General features: G+C 38.9%; 3 protein-coding genes across 3 annotated transcripts; all 3 read left to right on the top strand.

Moving 5' to 3' along the window:
* The first annotated feature begins 1,308 nt into the window (after positions 1-1,308).
* Positions 1,309-2,307, top strand: LOC118221868 (P2Y purinoceptor 1-like). Its single transcript, XM_035407286.1, has one exon. It carries the CDS (start codon positions 1,325-1,327, stop codon positions 2,237-2,239), a length of 915 nt encoding a protein of 304 aa, XP_035263177.1. The 5' UTR covers positions 1,309-1,324; the 3' UTR covers positions 2,240-2,307.
* A 6,641-nt stretch (positions 2,308-8,948) lies between these two features.
* Positions 8,949-9,972, top strand: LOC118221754 (proteinase-activated receptor 3-like). Its single transcript, XM_035407119.1, has one exon. It carries the CDS (start codon positions 8,969-8,971, stop codon positions 9,872-9,874), a length of 906 nt encoding a protein of 301 aa, XP_035263010.1. The 5' UTR covers positions 8,949-8,968; the 3' UTR covers positions 9,875-9,972.
* Positions 9,973-15,282: 5,310 nt separating this feature from the next.
* Positions 15,283-16,845, top strand: LOC118220394 (proteinase-activated receptor 3-like; the record flags this gene model as incomplete). The annotated part of the gene is made up of 1 exon (XM_035404255.1): positions 15,283-16,845. A coding segment is annotated over one exon (813 nt), but the record flags the coding sequence as incomplete, so codon positions are not given.
* Positions 16,846-19,685: the final 2,840 nt, after the last annotated feature.

A 19,685-nucleotide genomic window follows, 5' to 3' on the forward strand; every position in this document is an offset into this window, starting at 1 on the left:
ATCTGTGCACCGTCCATTATGTGAGGCTGCTGCGTAGCACCTTGAGGGCTCATATGTAAGAACTTACACCAGGTTACATAGTCTGTCTCACTAGTGCTCCAGTACTGCATTGCGTCAGTTGTTTGTCTGGGATTCAGTTCTTGGATTGCATCACTTACAAAAAAATATATTGTATGAACAGGGATGGGGGGGTACCTGTCTGTCCCCTCATTTTGGCCCCACCTCTGTTTTAGAGCATATCTAATTGTCACGAAACACAAACACACCCCTCAAACCCAACCCCCTTTAAAATGTTCCCCTTCCACACCCACCCAACCACAAATATCAACCAATGGTGACATGGTATTCTACAGTTTCAACAAGTGCTATCATGTGAACAGCAATTCATTGCCTGCTCAAGGGACCTCCTGATTGGCTACAGCCCAAAATAATGATGTAATTCACACTTCAGTACCGTTATATATATTTACATGAACAAGAACTATATTGAGAAAAACATAACCCTTCTGGACACAGGATATCAGGATACAATAGCCTACTGAGCTGTATGAACTTGAGGAAACAGTGGAGCCATTGCAGTTTCTTTGGTGAGTTCCTTATTCTTTCTTTCAGACTGCACTTCATCAATCTTATTTTTCATGTCTTATGGTGTGTTAGGTCTGGAAACATTAGATCATATTATGAGTGGGACTATAATGTGGTGGCCCTAAAGGGCTATCTTTGTCTCTGCGAACATTGCTTCTGGAGTCTGGGAAAACTGCCTTTGCTTTTGGAAACCTGCCTCTGCCTTGCGAACATGAGCTTCTCATTCTGAGAGTTGCCTCAATACTGTGAAAATGGGTTGCTGTGAGAGAACCTCTGCCCGGAGAAACTGCCTCCATTCTGGAAAAACTACCACCACCCTGGGAAATATCCGTGGTCCACCTAGTTTCCTGTGTTCACATGGCTGAGGTAGTATTCCCAGATTGGAGGCCGTTTTCCCAGAAAACAAAGTTTTCTCTTCAGGGTCACCATAATATAATATTGTGCCAGGCACCATAGAAATTATTAATTTCTTTAACTTGGTTGTTTGTCTTTGGACACCTCATACCTGACAAGATGTTCATTTCCATCATTCAACAAAATACCAATATTTAGTAATGCATGGGGGAAAAATAATAAACTCTTGTAATCAGCAGAAATATAATAATGATATAATTTGGTCATGAAGGCATTTTAAGTGACAAGAACATTTGTACTACACCGTTAGGCTTGACCATGTCTCTGACTTTCCCTCTCCTCTGTAAGGACCATAAAGACTCAGTCCTGCTGGATTAATTAAACCATGAGCACCTCTGTAATCAACTCCAGCCTACCATTCAATCACACCTCTTCTGACTCCGGTCTCCCGCCCTGGTACCAGCATGACGAGTGCAAAGAGGTGCCCGGTGGGTTTGTGTTCTACTACCTGGTCAAGGTCTTTAATCTGGCTGTAGGCTTTCCCTCTAACATTACGGTGATGTGGCAAGTGGCCAGAAAGAAGAGTGACTCTTCCACCTCCGACATCTTCATCTTCAACCTGGCCATCTCTGATGCCTACTTCTGCCTGATGACCCCCATCGAACTGGTGAACAGCCTGCTGCTCAATGACAAGCATATATGGTACTTCCAGCGCTTTGCTTTTGGTATCAAGGACTCCACCCCGCTCTTCCTCACCTGCATTTGCCTGGACCGCTACTTAGCCGTGGTCCACCCCATTGTGTTCACCAGCATCAGGGACAACAAGATCAGAGTGGCCTTATCCATGCTGGTGTGGGGGCTAATGCTGGCTTACGCCCTCAGCAAGTCCGTTTTGGGAAGAGACAAGACGATCAATGTCTTTACCGGGCTGATCCTGGCTGCCTTCACTATCATGGTCTTCTGCAACCTCTCTATCATCTGGATTCTGAGGAAGTCGGTCATGGGCAAAGAGAAGATGCACCCTATGAAGAAGAAAGCCTTCAGAACAGTGCTCATCACTCTGGCCATCATCGTCTTTAACTACCTGCCCCCAGTGGCTCTTTTTCCCTTCACAGAGTACTACAGCGTTGTGGAATTCAAGTGTCAGATCAGCATTACTGTCTACTCCATCATGGACCTCAGCTCTAGTATTGGACCCATGCTCTACATGTCCAAGATGGAGCGGCCCCAGTGTCTCGCCAACTGCCCCTGCAGCTGCTGCCAAAGCCCTTCGGAAGAGTCGCATGACGTAAGCACATGAGCACATCTGAATGGAGCCTTCCACTTATTAACAGTGAGTCCATTGACCAGAAAATGACATTTTAATGATAGGCAAATGGTTTGGATATCTTTGAAAGAAAATATGTTTTACATATAAAATAACTTTTGAAGTGTTCGTTATACTGTAATAAGGGATCTGACGAAAATCAATTTAATTATGTTTATTTGTTAAAAGCATTAACGGTAATTAAATCGACATATATTTATATCACCGTCATTAAATAAACGCAAGGTACGGTAATAAATCATCCTACTTTTTGTTGTTTAAAAAATAGCCTAATATGCGTTATTTATTTATTGAAAATAAACAAATCGAAAACACATTGAATGTAACATTAATTACGTGCGAACGTTTGTCCGTTACCATTTAAATTCACCAAGCCAGCACGGTATAGTTTTTTCAGAGGTATAGCCAACGGCGACTTTTTCGGAAGGTTCGCCTTTCAACAAAACAATCTGTGTTTAACGTTTGCTTACTCCCGTGTGTAGTGCTAATATAGCTGTCTTCGTGTTTAGTTTGCTGTCTGATGCCTATTATTATTTTGGTCCTAAGATAAAGTAGAATAATTCCGGCGCGCAAAGGTATCATTATAGCATAATTCAATTGTTTTAGAAGGCAAAAATGATAATGCACGTCCAAACCAAAAACTTGAACCCAATAATTGAACCCAAATGCAGCTCTTGCAACCCATTACTTCGTTAAAAGTGGTCCAAATACATACATTTTATTTCTGAATACACAAGTTTTTTTCAAAAAATTTTAAGCTGGTTTTTTAAAAAATAAAAAACTAGTTATTGGTATGCCCAAAATGTCAACATTTTCATACACGATTAACAATGAAACATGTTTTAGAAAAGAATTTCCTGATTGGTATGAATCAGCTTTTTACTGTAGGCTAATCATTGACGTAGGCCTATGTTTAATACTTTCAACTTATCAGGCACCTAACTATAACATCTATACAACTTAAGGATCACTTAGCAGAGGAATTGATAAACAGGCTTTAATTGAATATGGAAAGTTAAAGTAATGGCACAAGCTTTATAGTCAAGTTGTGCTTTGCGGACCTGTTACAAATACAGATACTTCGGTTAAAATATTAGTTTTTTACATTTCCGTTACTGTAAATGAACAGGGAAAGGCCATTTCCTTTTATTTGAGGTATTTGTAAATAATTGATAAATAGAGCAAATACTTTCATCTGAAATAATTGAAATGATTAACTGATTGATTTTAAATCTATTTTAAAGAAATTAATACTAAATTGAAATGTCAATTTGTTCTGTATAATTACTTCAAATACTTTTGAATAATTCAGATAAATATGTTAAATGAAATTTGAAATGTATTTAATTAAATAAAATAGTGTATCAGAAGTAGCAATTAACTTTCCCCTTTTCTATATTTATTGATCATCTGACTCCAAAACCACTCTTGAAAATCTGCAAGTTTGTGGGCTCCACCCTCTGTCAGTTGTGGGAATAGCACGCTTGGTAATTGAGCACACCTGAGATTAATCAGGCATTTAGTACTGCTACATAAAGGGCCTGCTTGCGTGCACCAGTGTGGAATGGTTTTACTGGAATGCTGTTTTGTGTCTTAATGTCTTAATTTTGCGTTGCACAAAATATGCAAAATCCTGATCCAACAATATTATGCTAAAATTCCAATATTTTCCAATATCACTCACAAACCTCACATGGACAACTATGGTTTTAACTACAACTACAACATATATTTATGAAAGTATTTGAAATTATCTAATTAAATCAAATAACACATATTTATAATATCTTAAAATGTATGAAACCTGCTCTGTGACTTGTTTTCTCCTTTTGCTGGTCAGGACTCTGTGAAGTTTATCTTTGTTTCTGCTGGATAAACACCTGTGACAATCTCACATACTAAGCATTACAATGAATGGCTAAACAGATACCTGAATTAGCTGTTAATTAAATTCCTGTGGGATTAATTAAGGGTCAACAGGCTTCCCAGCTGAGAACCAAGACAGATGAGGTAAACTTTACAAGGGGAAAAATTCTGTAAATAAGCCACCTGTTTAATTGAATTAAAATCCACACAGAATTGCACAATGCCACAGAGACCAACCAGTGTCATCCTTCCTACAAAAACAAACTTGTACAGTATATGCGTAATGTATGGATACAGTGGATTGATACGGATTTAAAGAAGACACAGCCTAGCAAACATATTAAAGTATAGAAGTATATACAGTGTGAAAGATGTGCATTTAGTAAATGTTCTGGTTTATTAAATAGATATTGCTCATTTCAGTACATGCTATATCCTCTTGTGACATTATGTCCTCCTCTGGTGATTGCTTTTTGTGATTCAGCTTTTTATTGACAAATCTGTCCAACTCAACCCGAGAATGGCAGTTCCCAAACTTGGTCCTGGGGGGACCCCTGTGTATAATTTCAATTATTCAAATTATTAGCTGTTAAATATTTTAATTAGGTACATCTCATGTTTAAGGAAGGATGATTTACCCACATTATGCCACATCATGTCAGAAACAGATATTCATGTTTTAAAGAATGAATATTCCACATTCATTTAAGGACTTTTAATAATCCAGATGAGCTCACAGACAAGTAATGATTTCTTGATTTATTTCTTTGACAATGCGTTCTGGAAAATTATTCCCTTTGAAAGTGGTTACATTTTAAAATGTTTTATTGATTGATCTGCCCTTTAAATATAAAATTATGGAACTTCAGCATTTTCAGTAACTTGATTTAAGCAAAGAGAAACAGAACAGAATACGTGGGAATTGCTCAGGACCTGGTTTGTGAACGCTTGCCCAACAACAGATAAAAGGTAACCTACTTTGAGATGATTACATATTTTCTGCAAAGTCAGAAAAAGGGTTTTAATAAAACAGGGAACTTATCTGAAACAGGATACAGTGCGTCACTTGTTCCGTGGTACACTCTAAATTATTTGTGTGTCTGAAGGGCTGGATTATGTACTATTAAAGAGTTAAGATCAACAATTCACTTGAGTTTGGTTATTTTTCTGAACTTACTCTAAATTAAGATTTAAAGGTGATTTATAATGTGCAGTCACTCACTGGATGGGGCTGGCACTGAGGTCTGAAGGGACAATGAGTGACAGTCAGACACACTCACTTTACACAGAGCCATAAGGCCACGGAGTCCACTACTCAGACCATCATCTACCTCTGAGGCTCAGAGGACAACGACATGCCTCAATTATGGTGAACCTCGGTCATTTTAGTCAGTTATACCACACATGTGTAACACTGCAGTTAGATATGACAAAAGATAATTCAAATAAAATGAATTAACAACATTCAATGTAAAAAGAAAAAAAACATTCTTTATTCATATTCATATTTATATACAAGTGATTTTGAAAATCCTGTGGCAGGAATATATGCAGTGTCTGGATTTCACAATCTTCCTGAAAGCAAAACCGTATCCAATCAGAAGAGAGCAGGAGAAGCTGTCATGGAGTTGCACAAAAATGCCACCAGTAACACAAATTTTGCTTCCACACCCATTTACAGTTCAGCTTACTAGATGAGCATTTGAGCACAGCCCTGAAACTTAAAAAAGCCATCTGACTTCAGTGCCAGTAACCCCTTACAAACAGTATAAATTGGTGCCAACTGAGCACGATGCATAAATATTTTCACAAAACAAACATTGTTTCACAAACTTCCACACATACTGAAATTTATGATGACAAAAAACATACCAATGAGGCTTTCTTTGGTTGTTAAATCGCCTTGGTTTCCTTCACTGAATTCAATGGGCAACAAGTTCTTTTGCCCTCAGAATGCGCAGTGGAGGCTTCACCGCCCGGCCTCTCCTGCCCTCTCCAGTTCCTGTGTACCCTCTGTGAGTTGTACAGGGCTTGCTTGGTATTGAAAGTGTGTAACCAATTTCAATATGTGTACAGTAATTTATCTATACGTATGACGTTGGGTACGATGAACAATAACTAACAAGGCCTACAAGAATATACTGTGAGAATCTGTTTGTAGCAGTAATTTCTAAGTAATCAATTTTGTTGTTTGAATGCACTGTCCCTATATATAATGAACACACATCTAGATGAATTTTGAGGAACAACTTCAGTGAAAAAAATTAGTGTATAGAATTTTTTTATTTTATTTATTTTAAAGATTGGCTGAGAGAAATCTTGGTCAACGGATTTGTTTACTGTCCGGTATATCCAACATCTATGTACATTTACTCTCTTCACGTTCAACAAACTGGAAACCACACTTTCTTAAATTATGACGGACGAGCATAACCAGTTAGGGTTTCCTTACTGCCATTCAGGAGGACTGCAGACTTGGATAAATCGACCGTTATTTGACAAGCACAGTCACTACCTAAAATCCAGAGATATCAATCTCTGCTGATCAGCCTAGTTTAGTAGTATGTTGTCTGCATCAATCAAACAACTTCCTCAATGTAAACGAAGACATTCAAATGTCCAAGTGTATCTCATTATTGTAATTTTTGTTCTGCTTTTGTTGTTTGCAAGAAGGAAATGCAAAAGTTAAGATTGCACACATTTTCCTTTTGTTGCGTTGTAGTTTCAAAAAATGTCCACTAGGTGGTAGATTTGTTGGTGAGAGAGCATAGCAATGTTCAACAGCTCACATCTGAGGACAGATGTGGAAATAACCTTTGCAATTTTTTCACACAGACACTTGCAGACAAATGTAGCAAACATAGATTATGAGAGATATTCTGTTATAGGCTGTTGTTGAGACTAAGCTCCAGTTCCTTGACTATGAGTGGGCCTTGCCAGATTGCAGTCCTGCAGCCTTGGTAGTTAGTGATCACAGACCGGTGGGGATTTAACCGGTTATCAGGAACACAATGCAGCATTCCATTTTCTCATTTTTTTCCACTTTGTTTGGTATGGTAAAAAAAGATTGGCACCTCCCCATATGGATGCCGCCCTGTATGACCGCCCATATCGTCTATACCTAGATCCAGCCATAATGGAGGGCTTGTGTATTTTGAAATGAGTTCTACTCTACTTGGTAAAATTATAAATTATGTCAGTTGCATTGGATAAGGTCTGCCCAACTGTACTTGAGACCTACCATCTTGTAAGTTTTCACTTCAACCCTAATTTGGCACATTGAACGAAGTGTTCTTTGTAAGGGTTGGAATGAGAATCTACGCCACAGTAGATCTCCAGGAACAGGGATGGAAGGCCCTGCCTTAGACAGTGGAGTCTACTATGCAAAGGAAAAATGTTTTACTTTGCGGAAGATGAAACGTGCATAAAGCCAGGAATGGAAATTAAAGTCAAAATATTAATTTACCAAATACAATCTGTGGAAAAGACACATCTTATTTAAGTTGTTTTTTTTTTTTTTGTTTCAAACTGATGGAAGAGAATCATCCATTCTGTAAGTCTGCTGTGTAGCACCTTGAGGGTTCATATGTAAGAACTTACACCAGGTTACATAGTCTGTCTCACTAGTGCTCCAGTACTGCATTGCGTCACTTGTTTGTCTGAGATTCAGTTCTTGGATTGCATCACTTACAAAAAAATATATTGTATGAACAGGGATGGGGGGTACCTGTCTGTCCCCTCCTTTTGGCCCCACCTCTGTTTTAGAGCATATCTCATTTTTACAAAACACAAACACACCCCTCAGGCCCAACCTCCTTTATAATGTTCCTCATCCACACCCACTCAACCGCAAATATCAACCAATGGTGACATGGTATTGTACAGTTTCCACAAGTGGCATGATGTGGGCAACAATTCATTGCCCCCTCAATGGACCTCCTGATTGGCTACAGCCCAAAAACATAAATTTAATTCACACTTCAGTACATTTATATATATTTACATGCACAAGAACTATAGAGAAAAACAGTAGCCTACTGGGCTGTCTGAACTTGAAGAAACTGTGTGGAGCCATTGCAGATTCTCAGGTGAGTTGCACTTCTTCAATCTGATTTTTCATGCTTTATGCCATATGAGGTCTGGATAGATTGTATCATATTATTAGTGAAAGACTACTGGGTACTATAATGTGGTGGCCCTAAAGGGCTACCTTTATCTTCTGGGAACATTGCCTCTGGTCTGGGAAAACTGCCTCTGCTTTGGGAAACCTGCCTCTGCCTTGTGAACATGAGCTTCTCGTTCAGAGAGTTGCCTCCATGCTGTGAAAACTCTGTTCACTGTGAGAGTTTCATCTGCCCTGGGAAACTGCCCCCAATTTAGGGAAAACTACTCCCACCCTGGGAAATGTCTTAGGAAAAGCTAGTTTTCTATGGTTGCATGACGGAAGCAGTTTTCTCCAACTGGAGGCAGTGTTCCCAGAAAACAAAGATTACCCTTTAGGGGCACCATGCTATAATATTGTGCCAGGCTCCATAGAAAAGAATAATTTCTTTGACTTGATTGTTTGAATTTGGACACATTATACTGAAATGAGTTAATCACTTCCATAATGCACCAAATTAGAAATGTTTAGTAATGAATAGGGGGGAAATGATAAACTATTGTAATCAGTAGAAATATAAGTATTATATAATTTGGCCATGAAGACATTTTAAGTGCTGAGGACACCTGTTAAGGTTGACAATGTCTCTGATTTTCCCTCTCCTCTGTAAGATCACATAAAGGGGGCACCATTAAGACTCAGTTCTGCTGGGTTAATTCAACGCCAAAACCGTCATGAACACCTCTGTAATGAACTCCAGCCTACCACCCAACCTCCCGTCTTCTGGCTCCGGTCTCCCGCCCTGGTACCAGTATGACGAGTGCAAAGACGAGTCCGGTGGGTTTGCGTTCTACTACCTCGTCAAAGTCGTTAACCTGGTGGTGGGCTTTCCTGCCAACATCATGGTGATGTGGCAGGTGGCCAGGAAGAAGAGTGACTCCTCTACCTCTGATATCTTCATCTTCAACCTGGCCATCTCCGATGCCTACTTCTGCCTGATGACTATCATCTTTCTGGTGAACCGAATATTACTCAATGACAAGATGATGTGGTACTTCCAGCTCTTTGCCTACGGAATCAAGGACAGTACCCCGCTCTTCCTCACCTGCATTTGCCTGGACCGCTACATGGCTGTCGTCCACCCCATCGTGTTCACCGGCATCAGGGACAACAAGATCAGAGTGGCCTTATCCATGCTAGTGTGGGGGCTAATGCTGGCCTACGCCCTCAGCAAGTCCGTCGTGGGGGAGGACAGCACGATCAACGCCTTCACCGGGCTGATCCTGTCCGCCTTCATCATCATGGTCTTCTGCAACATCTCTGTCATATGGAATCTGAGGAAGTCGGTCATGGGCAAAGAGAAAATGCACCCTATGAAGAAGAAAGCCTTCAGAACAGTGGTCATCACCCTGGCCATCATCGTCTTTAACTACCTGCCCCCAGTGGCTCTTTTTCCCTTTGCAGCATACTACAGCTTTGTGGAATTCAAGTGTTACATCAGCATGATTTCCTACTCCATCATGGACCTGAGCTCCAGCATCGAACCCCTGCTCTACATGTCCAAGATGGAACGGCTCACCAACCTCCCCTGCAGCTGCTGCCAAAGGTCTTCTGAAGAGTCACACAATGTAACCACATGAGCTGCATCTATTTGGTTTGTATGTATGCATCTGAATGGAGCCTTCCAATTATTAACAGTGAGTTCATTAACCAAAAAATAACATTCGAATGATGGGCACATTTTTTGGAAAAAACCTTTGAAAGAAAATATCAAAAATTTAGATTGTTTGAAAATTAATATGCGTTATTTATTTATTCAAAATTAACAAATCTAAAACACTTTGAATGTGAACGGTAGACAAAAATCGGCCTTTAATTTCACCATGCTGCCACTGTAGTTTTGCTAAATGAAATAGCCTACAGCAGCTTGTCAGGAGGTTCGCTTTTCACCAAAACAATCTGTGTTTAACGATTGTTAACTGCCGTGCGCGATGCTAACATTTCGCAAGCAAACTGCGTAATTAAATTCTTTTAGTAGATAAAAATGATAATGCACATCCAAAAACAGTGGCAGACATATAAATTAACTTAAGTGAAACTCTTCGCAACGTACTGTATTTCAAGCTGAAATTGGTAAAACGTATTGGAATGCATTAAAGAGCTGCACGTCGACCCATATTATAGGACTGTATTTTTGTTTAGATTGCTGTCTGATTCATATTATTATTTTGCACCTATTAAGATAAAGTAAAATATCTACCAATTTTCAGTTGCTTATCACTCTGGGCCCTTTTAGATAAGCTACCTCTTTCCCAACTGTTTTGTAAGTGGTTATCTAAATATTCTGCATTAGAATATTTTACATTAGGCTACTTGGTTAAAAGCTGGTCAAAATGTATATATTTATTTATGTGTAAGCTGCGCGTTATTTTGTTGGAAAAAAAAGATTAATCAGATTTTGGATTGTTGTGAATTCCGTTAGGCCATTGTTAGGCCATTTTGTTAAAATTACTTATTACCATGCCCAAGATATTCACATTTTCATTTATGTTTAAAATAAAAGACGTTTTAGAAATACATGTTTACTGACTGGTTTTTAAGTCATTTAAATATGTTTAAGGCTTCCAAGCTATTTCAATAATTATCGAGATAATGTCGTAGGCTATATCAAAATACTGGCCAAGTTAATGGTACTGTGAAATTTCTCGGCACATGACGTGCCGAACCGAACTGTAACATCTATGTAACGTGGCGATCACAACAGAGTTGGGGAATAGTGTGTAAGTGAATAGGGAAAATGTAAGTAATGGCACAAGCTTTATACTCGTGTTTTATAGACCAGTGTCAAATACACTAATCAAATAATTCTGCTTTAAAATATTTGTTTTGTATTTCAGTTATTTGAAAATAAACAGGGGAAGACTAATTGCTTTTATTTCAGGCATTTGTAAATTGTAGCTACTTGATAAATACAGCAAATACTTTCATATGAAATAACTGAAATAATGAAAATGATTGATTGAAATACTATTTTAAAGAATTTAACACAAAATGAAAATGTCAATTTCTTGTGCATTACTTCAGTTACTTTAGAAATAATATTTCAAATGAAATGTGAAAGGTATATAATGAAATAAGACAGTGTTTCCAAACAATCCATTAACTCCCAGTTTTTCTATATTTGTTGATCATCTGACTCCAAAACCACTCTTGAAAATCTGCAACTTCGTGGGCTCCACCCTCTGTCAGTAGTGGGAATAGCACGCCTGGTAATTGAGCACACCTGAGATTAATCAGGCATTTAGTACTGCTACATAAAGGGCCTGCTTGCGTGCACCAGTGTGGAGTGGTTTTACTGGAATGCTGTTTTGTGTATGTCTTAATTTTGCGTTGCACAAAATATGCAAAAAAAAACATACCAATGAGGCTTTCTTTGGTTGTTAAATCGCCTTGGTTTTCTTCACTGAACTCAATGGGCAACAAGTTCTTTTGCCCTCAGAACGCGCAGGAGAGGCTTCACCGCCCGGCCTCTCCTGCCCTCTCCAGTTCCTGTGTACCCTCTGTGAGTTGTACAGGGCTTGCTTGGTATTGAAAGTGTGTAACCAATTTCAATATGTGTACAGTAATTTATCTATACATATTATGTTTGGTACAATGAACAATAACTAACAAGGCCTACAAGAATATACTGTGAGAATCTGTTTGTAGCAGTAATTTCTAAGTAATCAATTTTGTTGTTTGAATGCACTGTCCCTATATATAATGAACACACATCTAGATGAATTTTGAGGAACAACTTCAGTGAAAAAAATTAGTGTATAGAATTTTTTTATTTTATTTATTTTAAAGATTGGCTGAGAGAAATCTTGGTCAACGGATTTGTTTACTGTCCGGTATATCCAACATCTATGTACATTTACTCTCTTCACGTTCAACAAACTGGAAACCACACTTTCTTAAATTATGACGGACGAGCAAAACCAGTTAGGGTTTCCTTACTGCCATTCAGGAGGACTGCAGACTTGGATAAATCAACCGTTATTTGACAAGCACAAATACCTAAAATCCAGAGATATCAATCTCTGCTGATCAGCCTCGTTTAGTAGTATGTTGTCTGCATCAATCGAACAACTTCCTCAATGTAAACGAAGACATTCAAATGTCCAAGTGTATCTCATTATTGTAATTTTTGTTCTGCTTTTGTTGTTTGCAAGAAGGAAATGCAAAAGTTAAGATTGCACACATTTTCCTTTTGTTGCGTTGTAGTTTCAAAAGGTGTCCACTAGGTGGTAGATTTGTTGGTGAGAGAGCATGGCAATGTTCAACAGCTCACATCTGAGGACAGATGTGGAAATAACCTTTGCAATTTTTTCACGCAGACACTTGCAGACAAATGTAGCAAACATAGATTATGAGAGATATTCATAAAAACTATAATCCATAAAATCAGGTAGGAAATCTAACTATTACAGACTGTTCACCTCATACATAGTTGCATATAAAATTACAAATGCATGAATTACTAATAACTGGGTTTGTCTTCTTTGTCCAATCATTACAAAACGATCAATCAATGACAACACACAACAATGTGTCCAATAGGTTTATAAATATTGCCATGGACAGAGAGACAGAGAGAGAGAAGATCCACAGCACTTGGGAGAAACAATTCAGATCCACAAGCAGACTGGAGACCATCCTCACCCCTGGGTCCTCAGGCCATATGTAGCTCAGATTCTGCCCCGAGGCTCAGAGAGGTTGGAACGGGGCACAAAAACGAAAGAGACACACCATCCAGCGTGACCTGGCAACCTGAAAGCCCCAACAGGAGTAGCAACAAAACGGAATCCTCATTCAAGTCAGTTCCTTTCTATCATGTAAAAACATGATGCTTCTTTGGTGTACATTTGCATGCTGTCGCATTTTTCTCATCCCAGTTTTTGCAGTTTACCATTTGTATCTGCTCTTCTAGTGGAGAGCAATGTCAAAACTTTGAAGGCTGTTGTTGAGACTAAGCTCCAGTTCCTTGACTATGAGTGGGCCTTGCCAGATTGCAGTCCTGCAGCCTTTGTAGTTAGTGATCACAGACCGGTGGGGATTTAACCGGTTATCAGGAACACAATGCAGCATTCCATTTCCCCATTTTTTTCCACTTTGTTTGGTATGGCAAAAAAATATTGGCACCTCCCCATATGGATGCCGCCCTATATGACCGCCCATATCGTCTATACCTAGATCCAGCCATAATGGAGGGCTTGTGTATTTTGAAATGAGTTCTACTCTACTTGGTAAAATTTTAAATTATGTCAGTTGCATTGGATAAGGTCTGCCCAACTGTACTGGAGACCTACCATCTTGTAGGTTTTCACTTCAACCCTAATTTGGCACAACTAATTGAATGAAGTGTTCTTTGTAAGGGTTGGAATGAGAATCTACGCCACAGTAGATCTCCAGGAACAGGGATGGAAGGCCCTGCCTTAGACAATGGAGTCTACTATGCAAAGGAAAAATGTTTTACTTTGCGGAAGATGAAACGTGCATAAAGCCAGGAATGGAAATTAAAGTCAAAATATTAATTTACCAAATACAATCTGTGGAAAAGACACATCTTATTTAAGTTGTTTTGTTTTGTTTTTTTTGTTTCAAACTGATGGAAGAGAATCATCTATTCTGTAAGTCTGTTGTGTAGCACCTTGAGGGTTCATATGTAAGAACTTACACCAGGTTACATAGTCTGTCTCACTAGTGCTCCAGTACTGCATTGCGTCACTTGTTTGTCTGAGATTCAGTTCTTGGATTGCATCACTTACAAAAAAATATATTGTATGAACAGGGATGGGGGGTACCTGTCTGTCCCCTCCTTTTGGCCCCACCTCTGTTTTAGAGCATATCTCATTTTTACAAAACACAAACACACCCCTCAGGCCCAACCTCCTTTATAATGTTCCTCATCCACACCCACTCAGCCGCAAATATCAACCAATGGTGACATGGTATTGTACAGTTTCCACAAGTGGCATGATGTGGGCAACAATTCATTGCCCCCTCAATGGACCTCCTGATTGGCTACAGCCAAAAAACATAAATTTAATTCACACTTCAGTACATTTATATATATTTACATGCACAAGAACTATAGAGAAAAACAGTAGCCTACTGGGCTGTCTGAACTTGAAGAAACTGTGTGGAGCCATTGCAGATTCTCAGGTGAGTCGCACTTCTTCAGTCTGATTTTTCATGCCTTATGCCATATGAGGTCTGGATAGATTATATCATATTATTCGTGAAAGACTACTGGGGACTATAATGTGGTGGCCCTAATGGGCTACCTTTATCTTCTGGGAACATTGCCTCTGGTCTGGGAAAACTGCCTCTGCTTTGGGAAACCTGCCTCTGCCTTGTGAACATGAGCTTCTCGTTCAGAGAGTTGCCTCCATGCTGTGAAAACTCTGTTCACTGTGAGAGTTTCATCTGCCCTGGGAAACTGCCCCCAATTTAGGGAAAACTACTCCCACCCTGGGAAATGTCTTAGGAAAAGCTAGTTTTCTGTGGTTGCATGACGGAGGCAGTTTTTCTCCAACTGGAGGCAGTGTTCCCAGAAAACAAAGATTACCCTTTAGGGGCACCATGCTATAATATTGTGCCAGGCTCCATAGAAAAGAATAATTTCTTTAACTTGATTGTTTGAATTTAGACACATAATACTGAAATGAGTTAATCACTTCCATAATGCACCAAATTAGAAATGTTTAGTAATGAATAGGGGGGAAATGATAAACTATTGTAATCAGTAGAAATATAAGTATTATATAATTTGGCCATGAAGACATTTTAAGTGCTGAGGACACCTGTTAAGGTTGACAATGTCTCTAATTTTCCCTCTCCTCTGTAAGATCACATAAAGGGGGCACCATTAAGACTCAGTTCTGCTGGGTTAATTCAACCCAGAACCGTCATGAACACCTCTGTAATGAACTCCAGCCTACCACCCAACCTCCCGTCTTCTGGCTCCGGTCTCCCGCCCTGGTACCAGTATGACGAGTGCAAAGACGAGTCCGGTGGGTTTGCGTTCTACTACCTCGTCAAAGTCGTTAACCTGGTGGTGGGCTTTCCTGCCAACATCATGGTGATGTGGCAGGTGGCCAGGAAGAAGAGTGACTCTTCCACCTCTGACATCTTCATCTTCAACCTGGCCATCTCCGATGCCTACTTCTGCCTGATGACTATCATCTTTCTGGTGAACCGCCTATTACTCAATGACAAGATGATGTGGTACTTCCAGCTCTTTGCCTACGGAATCAAGGACACCACCCCGCTCTTCCTCACCTGCATTTGCCTGGACCGCTACATGGCTGTCGTCCACCCCATCGTGTTCACCGGCATCAGGGACAACAAGATCAGAGTGGCCTTATCCATGCTAGTGTGGGGGCTAATGCTGGCCTACGCCCTCAGCATATCAGTTGTGGGGGAGGACAGCACGATCAACGCCATCACCGGGCTGATCCTGTCCGCCTTCATCATCATGGTCTTCTGCAACATCTCTGTCATATGGAATCTGAGGAAGTCGGTCATGGGCAAAGAGAAAATGCACCCCATGAAGAAGAAAGCCTTCAGAACAGTGGTCATCACCCTGGCCATCATCGTCTTTAACTACCTGCCCCCAGTGGCTCTTTTTCCCTTTGCAGCATACTACAGCTTTGTGGAATTCAAGTGTTACATCAGCATGATTTCCTACTCCATCATGGACCTGAGCTCCAGCATCGAACCCCTGCTCTACATGTCCAAGATGGAACGGCTCACCAACCTCCCCTGCAGCTGCTGCCAAAGGTCTTCTGAAGAGTCACACAATGTAACCACATGAGCTGCATCTATTTGGTTTGTATGTATGCATCTGAATGGAGCCTTCCAATTATTAACAGTGAGTTCAATCGGCGTTTAATTTCACCATGCTGCCACGGTAGTTTTGCTAAATGAAATAGCCTACAGCAGCTTGTCAGGAGGTTCGCTTTTCACCAAAACAATCTGTGTTTAACGATTGTTAACTGCCGTGCGCGATGCTAAAATTTCGCAAGCAAACTGCGTAATTAAATTCTTTTAGTAGATAAAAATGATAATGCACATCCAAACACAGTGGCAGACATATAAATTAACTTAAGTGAAACTCTTCGCAACGTACTGTATTTCAATCTGAAATTGATAAAACGTATTGGAATGCATTAAAGAGCTGCACGTCAACCTATATTATAGGTCTTTTTGTTTAGATTGCTGTCTGATTCATATTATTATTTTGCACCTATTAAGATAAAGTAAAATATCTACCAATTTTCAGTTGCTTATCACTCTGGGCCCTTTTAGATAAGCTACCTCTTTCCCAACTGTTTTGTAAGTGGTTATCTAAATATTCTGCATTAAAATATTTTACATTAGGCTACTTGGTTAAAAGCTGGTCAAAATGTATATGTTTATTTATGTGTAAACTGCGCGTTATTTTGTTGGAAAAAAAGATTAATCAGATTGTTGGATTGTTGTGAATTCCGTTAGGCCATTGTTAGGCCATTTTGTTAAAATTACTTATTACCATGCCCAAAATATTCACATTTTCATATATGTTTAAAATAAAAGACGTTTTAGAAATACATGTTTACTGACTGGTTTTTAAGTCATTGAAATATGTTTAAGGCTTCCAAGCTATTTCAATAATTATCGAGATAATGTCGTAGGCTATATCAAAATACTGGCCATGTTAATGGTACTGTGAAATTTCTCGGCACATGACGTGCCGAACCGAACTGTAACATCTATGTAACGTAGCGATCACTACAGAGTTGGGGAATAGTGTGTAAGTGAATAGGGAAAATGTAATTAATGGCACAAGCTTTATACCCGTGTTTTATAGACCAGTGTCAAATACACTAATCAAATAATTCTGCTTTAAAATATTTGTTTTGTATTTCAGTTATTTGAAAATAAACAGGGGAAGACTAATTGCTTTTATTTCAGGCATTTGTAAATTGTAGCTACTTGATAAATACAGCAAATACTTTCATATGAAATAACTGAAATAATGAAAATGATTGATTGAAATACTATTTTAAAGAATTTAACACAAAATGAAAATGTCAATTTCTTGTGCATTACTTCAGTTACTTTATAAATAATATTTCAAATGAAATGTGAAATGTATATAATGAAATAAGACAGTGTTTCCAAACAATCCATTAACTACCAGTTTTTCTATATTTGTTGATCATCTGACTCCAAAACAACTCTTGAAAATCTGCAAGTTTGTGGGCTCCATCCTCTCTCAGTAGCGGGAATAGCACGCCTGGTAATTGAGCACACCTGAGATTAATCAGGCATTTAGTACTGCTACATAAAGGGCCTGCTTGCGTGCACCAGTGTGGAGTGGTTTTACTGGAATGCTGTCTTGTGTATTTGCCTTAATTTTTCATGGCAAAAAATGTGAAAATTCATAATACAGCAATAAAATGCAGAAAACCTGAAAAAACTTCAATGACCCTGTGGATATTCCTAAAATGGTTGACATGACTGTTCAGTGACCCTGTGGATATGCCTAAAATGGTTGACATGACTGTTCAATGACCCTGTGGATATGCCTAAAATGGTTGACATGACTGTTCAATGACCCTGTGGATATGCCTAAAATGGTTGACATGACTGCTCAATGACCAGAGGTGGGTAACCCGGCTTCAAAGAGTAAAAAGACTGACCATGTATTTGTTCCACCAACATGCACTAAACCAGCTGATCACAATAATTCGTTCTCCCATCATGCTGAAGAGTTATGTTAATTAGAATCAGCTGGTTTAGTGCATGGTGCTGGAGCAAATTCATGGTCAGTCTTCTTACTCTTTGGAGCCGGGTTACCCACCTCTGTCAATGACCCTGTGGATATGCCTAAACTGGTTGTAACAGATACACAAGGATGTACCAGACACACCAGGAATTCAGAAAAACACAACAGTTTTTTTGTACACACGTTCAAGGTCAGTCAAGCACAGTAATGAGCCACTCTGGTCATCACATCACCTCGATCTCTGAATACAGAAGAGGTGAGTTCAGACCAGATTGCAGTGCTGTATTTAATATTTTCATAGTTTGAATCCAACCTTATTGTGGTTCATGCTTCATCTTTGTAGTCAGATGTAAATTGATACTTAAACCCCAGTAAATTGATACTTACATTACATTACATTTATTTGGCAGACACTTTTATCCAGTGACGTACAAAAAGTGCATTTCATGGTCATAGACAACTACAAAACACAGGTTCAATAAGATAGAATACTTATTTTTTACAGCTATTTCTAGCCAAGAACACAGTTTAGTTCACACAGTGAACACTATTCTGACCTAAATACCACTACTTAAATACCAGTCCCAATCCCCCAACCAAAGACCCCAAGGTTGGGGATGAAAATATCTGATATAACATCATAGTGAAATTCATACTTTTTCCAGTATCGTTTACAAGCCTCATATGGACAACGTGTCAAACTACAACTGGAATTTAACAACTGAAAATATTTGGAATGACTTAAATAGATATCCTGCTTAAAATATTTGATATTTGGATGTTTTAAAATAAATAATCTGCAATAGAATTTTTTTAATGAACAAAATAAATAATTTTATTTGTACATGCATTTTCCACGTAAATAATGAAATAAATGTATTTCAATGCCTATGAAATATGTGAAATGATTATTTGACCCAGGTCTGGTGCTTTGATCAGTGCTCTGTGACTTGTTTTCTCCTCTTGCTGGTCAGAACTCTGTGAAGTTTACCTTTGCTTCTCCTGGATAATCACCTGTGACAATCTCACATACTAAGCATTACAATTAATGCCTAAACAGATACCTGAATTAGCTGTTAATTAAATTCCTGTGGGATTAATTAAGGGTCAACAGGCTTCACAGCTGAGAACTGATACAGATGAGGTCAACTTTACAGCGGAAAAATTCTATTAATAAGCCACCTGTCTAATTGAATTAAGATCCATCCATGGATTGCACAATGCCACAGAGACCAACCAGCGTCATCCTTCCTACAAAAACAAACTTGTATATGCGTAATGTATGGATACAGTGGATTGATACTGATTAACAAATTAATTAAGGGTCAACAGGCTTCACAGCTGAGAACTGAAGAGGAAAGATGAGGTAAATTTTACAGCAGAAAAATTCTGTATATGTGTAATGCATGGATACAATGGACCGATTCTGATTAATAAAGGCACAGCCGAGCACAAATATTAAAGTACAAAAGTATATAAAGTATATATGATGTGTATTTTGTCAATGTTCTGGTCTTATAAATAGATAATGCTAATTTCAGTACATTCTATAGCCTCTTGTGCGGTTATGTCCTCCTCTGGTGATTGCTTTTCATGATACAGCTTTTTCTTAACAAATCTGTACAACTCAAACC

This window comes from Anguilla anguilla, chromosome 2, assembly GCF_013347855.1.
Source record: "Anguilla anguilla isolate fAngAng1 chromosome 2, fAngAng1.pri, whole genome shotgun sequence".
Lineage (NCBI taxonomy): Eukaryota > Metazoa > Chordata > Actinopteri > Anguilliformes > Anguillidae > Anguilla > Anguilla anguilla.

Excerpts from the sequence above, each read along its gene's own strand:
- LOC118221868 (XM_035407286.1), top strand. The coding sequence starts at position 1,325 with ATGAGCACCTCTGTAATCAACTCCAGCCTACCATTCAATCACACCTCT.
- LOC118221754 (XM_035407119.1), top strand. The coding sequence starts at position 8,969 with ATGAACACCTCTGTAATGAACTCCAGCCTACCACCCAACCTCCCGTCT.